Here is a 5,157-nt window from a genome sequence, read left to right on the forward strand (position 1 = left end):
TGATTTTATCGATTATTATATTTTTATGTTGTTTTTTGTCTTGCTGCTGTTTTCTGTCTTCCCGAGTCGTTTTTTGTCTTTTGATGTTTAACCTTTGTTCGCTTCTCTATGTACGATGATTAATAAAGTGCTTTTATTGTATTAATATAAAATCTGAGTGATTTAAATATAGTAGATATCAAACAAAATTAATCGCAAATTATATATTTAATTATATGCTTATTTGTCTTGGAACAAATAAAATAAATAATAAACTCTTACATTTCAAATATAACGAAAAAATCCTTATGTTTACACAATTCATTCTTAATTTGGTTTTTATTTGTCTTTCTTGTGTGATCCGAAACTATAAATTGCATATTGATTATTACGGTATTTCTAAAATAAATTCCTTTTATATTACATACAAGGCCAAATCTAGATAAAAATCTGTACTGAGAGATGCATTATTGTACCGAGTGAAAAAATAGATTTTATATTTCCTCGTATATATATCTGGTTTAAATGATTAATGAAAAAAATGACATCTTATTATATCATTAAAAGAAACAACACGATGAAGAGAAGGAGTAACCACGGCATAGATGCTAATTATTTAATTTTTGGCGCGCTTATATGAACATAGTACAGATGCGTACAGAGTACACTTCAGTACACCTTCCTCCAGCGCGCAGTTTCGTCCAGCATTGTGTAAACGATGCCGTTTTTGTCGTTAGACGTCAATTGACTGTCGAGTTTCGATACCTATCGACAGCCACACCCGTGTGTCCACGTGCACAAGCGGTGCAAAGCGGTGTAATCGTGATTCGTCTCGCTTTTTCGAAGAAAAAATACGACCTATTCAGTTGTTAATTCGATTGAATTAATAATTTCGTAAGTACATTTAGTTTATATCTTGCATGCTGTAGTACTTGACTGTGATCCGTTTTTTTACGTATATTATATATATATACACGCGGTATGTAAAATTGCAGCGTCATATCAGTTAATGTTCTTGTCAATTCGCCGGTAAGTATACGACGTTCTCAATTTTTGAAATTACACATTTTTTATAGTTACAAAATTATTAATCGTTACATAACAGATATATGTTGTGAATATCATAATATTTATGCAGAATAAGTCAAATTGGTTGTAAACATTTTGGTCCTTTTAAAATGGTTTCTATTTATAAATATATTAAGTAAAGACTCCAAATAAAATTTATAAGAAATAAATGATAATATAATGTCAATAAGAGCCGACACTAGTTGTTCATGTGTAATAAAACTATATATTATAGTAATAAAAAATTAGACATTTCAACCCTTAATATTGGGTCTTCCTTTGTGTGTATATATAATAATCATTAAAACACAATACTGTCATATTGAAAACTAAAAGAAAGTATGATACAATGTCATATCAGCGTTAAACTTGCTCAAATATAAAAATTTATATTGTTTATCTGAAACGTTGTCAATGTTAATCAACATTTCACATGATATCTCATTGTATTCATAATTCATATTGCATTGATTATAGATTATTCTAATTACAAAATGTAAGCTTTTTTTAGTGATTCAATCAATATACATTTTATCATAGTGACTATGTTAATTTTATATTTTCAGTCAAAATTCTAACTTTTGATTACTTTAAAATATAACAAATACAAAATATGAACAATATAAAACATTTTTACGTTTAGACAACAATTTAACAATGATATGGCGACATTATGCTATATCTTCTTTTACTTATGTTAGTAATGTGACAAATTTTGACGATTATTTCTCTTATTCACTAAAAACGACCCAATACACCAAGGGTTGAAACGTCTAGTAATTTTACTATTTAATATATTCAATTTCTTTATACATGAATAACTATAGTAACACTTTCATAAATATTCAAATAAAAAACTGAGATACCACAAACAAAGAAAACTACTTAAATTAACTACTTAATTATCATAATTGGAATATGTTAATTTAAGTAAAGTTTTCTTTGTGGTATCTCAATTTTTTATTTGAATATTTATGAAAGTGTTTCTATTTATGAGACTCTTACTAGTTCTTTCTCATTACATAATTGTCATTTTGAAATTGAGAGTCTTGTACTAACTTTTATAATAACTATAGTGTCAACTTCTATGAGCATTAAATATTATTTATCATCTGTGAGTTTATCTTTGGAACCATTACTTATATATTTGGTTTATATATATTTTTATTATAATGTTAACTAAATTTCTTTTTATTTAATTATATATATATATGTATATATAATTTCATATAATGTACACATTAATGAAACATGTGTGATAAATATATTGAAATAAGCACTTTCTAAATTTTTATAATATATTCAAGATATTTTTATCAAGTTAAAAGTGAAGTTCTAAAAAACATGAATGGTTTTAATGATATTTTGCATTAGATTACAGGAAAATGGCAGATCGTTTAGATATAGTAATATTTGGCGCCACTGGATATACCGGAAAATATGTAGTGAAAAATGCAACTCATATGTGTAAGGATCGAAAAATGAAGTTTGGTATTGCTGGTCGTAGGAAAGAAGCTTTAGACGCAGTTGTTAAGGAATTTGCCTCAGATATTGGTATATTTAAAACTTAGAACTAATTATTCTAATCATAATAATAAATCACTTTATTTATTATTAGCAAATATTATATTATATGTATCTTATCAGAGAATGTGCCTGTTATTCTGGCTGACGTAAAAGATGAGGAATCTCTCAAGAAAATGACAAAACGAGCAAAGATACTCATTAATTGTTGTGGTCCATTCAGATTTTATGGAGAACCAGTTATTAAAGCATGCATTGCCAGTCATACTCATTATGTTGACGTCACTGGTGAAGAACAGGTAATTTAACATTACGTAACAGTATAATGAACAATTGATGATTTATCATATTTTCAATATTTACAGTTTATGATTGAAATGCAGTTAAAATATAACGAAGCAGCAAAAGAAGCTGGCGTTTACATGGTAAGCGCTTGTGGCTTTGATTGTATTCCTAGTGATTTGGGAATCATTTTTACACAACAGAAATTTGAAGGAGAAATCAATTCTATTGAAATATATATGAATATGTGGTCGAGCGCTACTACTAATAAGAAAGGTCCACTTTTTAATTATGCAACTTGGGAAAGTGCAGTACATAGTTTGGGTCATGCAGAGGAAGTATCAGAACTACGCAAAAAATTATATCCTACCAAGTTGCCTGAATTCACACCGAAATTAACAAGGTATACATATTTTTAGATATCTTGTGTATATACATATACACATCTAGAGCAGGAAATACTATTATCGTTACTTTTCTGTTACTTTTTATAATAAACATGACATTGCAATTTTTTATTACTAAACACTAAGGTTGGAGAAGTCTTTTTTTCAACCTTAGTATAATCTTAACGTTTAATTATAAAAAAATTTTAATGTTATTAAATTGTTTATTATAAAAAGTAACGCTTCTCAATTCTGCATAAATCACATTTTGTCAAATAAGTCGAATATAAAGAAATTTTTTATACGTATTAAATGTTCAGAAAATATGCAAGTTAGTGTAATATTGATAAAAGAAAAAAAAATAGTAATTAAGGATAAGCAGCATTAATAATTCTATTTATTGCAGAAAGATGATGCATCAAAGCGATGTTGTTAAAGGATGGTCCACACCATTTGCGAGTGCCGATCGTTCAGTAGCTCTTCGTACACAGCGATTCTTATATGACGAATATAAACAGAGGCCTGCGCAAATTCAAGTTTATCTTACAATAAAGTCAGTATGATATCATTAATAATAAATATTGATTAATACTTTTTGTTAAATTTTGTACGTTTATTATTAGGTCTTTCCTCGATTTCCTGATGATGGTGATTGGCAGTATGCTTATCTTAATTTTGACTCGCTCATCATACGGTCGTAATTTACTTCTAAAAGTATGTATGCAAGTACTTACGCGATTGATAAAATTATTTAGATAAATATCAAAATATTAATACCAAGGCTACGAGCTAAAATAATAATATTTTAATAATATAATAACTTTTTACATTACATATATACATACATACATACACACGCACGCACGCACGCACGCACACACACGTTTCGAATCCAGTTTGATCATCCTCAATATCACAATACATTTGAACCTAATAACCGGTAAAAAATGTAATATATGAAATCCTGAGAATCTATACTTTTTGTCAACGTATATAAATATTTTATATGCTTTCATAAGGTCTTTAGTTGGCATTAATGCTGTTTTTATTATGTTCATAATAAGTGTAGTCATCATAGATAAAATTGGATTATATTATTCGTTTGTAATCACATTAAATTCTAATAATTACACATATAACAAAATTTAATCAATTCGAATATCCTGACAATCTTAATAATTAATTGTTAATTTATAGTAACAAATCAATATAATTAATGTATTCTGTCTATTCATGAATACATTATATAAATTACATAAAAGTATATTATATAAAAGTATATCGTTTAGATAATAGAAGATAATTAAATCTGATATTTACAGTATCCAGCTCTATTTTCGGCGGGTTTTGCAAGTCACGAGAGCCCGAATCCGGAAATGCTGAAATCGACACATTTTTCTTTTACATTTGAAGCTAGTGGATGGACTGAGAAATTGGCTGAAGCTACCGATAAACACACAGATTCACCTAATAAGAAAGTAATCACCAGAGTCTCTGGTGATTCTCCCGGATATGAGTTGACTAGCATCATGGTGATCTTATCGGCAATAACAATTCTTAACGAAACTGACAAAATGCCTTACAAGTTAGTAAATTGTTAATTATTTATCAATGTAACTCTCATGTTTACCATAGTAATTTTTTTTGTAAATATTAAAAAATTTAAAAGATTTAAAATTATTTATTAAAGAGTAACATAATTAATAACAGAATTGAAAAACAGTTATTATTAAATTTTGTTTTTTATTTTTGTGTACTTATATTTTTACAGCGGAGGAGTACTTACTCCCGGTGCTGCGTTTGGTAGAACATCTCTGATCGAGCAACTAATAAAACATAACGTGAAATTTGAGATGATATCGTCTATCGAGAAATAAAGAGAGAAAAAGAGAGAGATAATAATAGAAAATTCTATATA

General features: G+C 27.6%; 1 protein-coding gene across 1 annotated transcript; it reads left to right on the top strand.

The window, feature by feature from the left end:
* The first annotated feature begins 699 nt into the window (after positions 1–699).
* On the top strand, positions 700–5,157 carry LOC108778832 (saccharopine dehydrogenase-like oxidoreductase). The gene is made up of 8 exons (XM_018546125.1): positions 700–873; positions 2,422–2,601; positions 2,695–2,870; positions 2,937–3,256; positions 3,646–3,792; positions 3,863–3,953; positions 4,562–4,824; positions 5,011–5,157. Exons 2-8 carry the CDS (start codon positions 2,433–2,435, stop codon positions 5,114–5,116), a joined length of 1,272 nt encoding a protein of 423 aa, XP_018401627.1. The 5' UTR covers positions 700–873; positions 2,422–2,432; the 3' UTR covers positions 5,117–5,157.

Source organism: Cyphomyrmex costatus, unplaced genomic scaffold, assembly GCF_001594065.2.
Source record: "Cyphomyrmex costatus isolate MS0001 unplaced genomic scaffold, Ccosl1.0 scaffold520, whole genome shotgun sequence".
In the NCBI taxonomy this organism is placed as follows: Eukaryota; Metazoa; Arthropoda; class Insecta; order Hymenoptera; family Formicidae; genus Cyphomyrmex; species Cyphomyrmex costatus.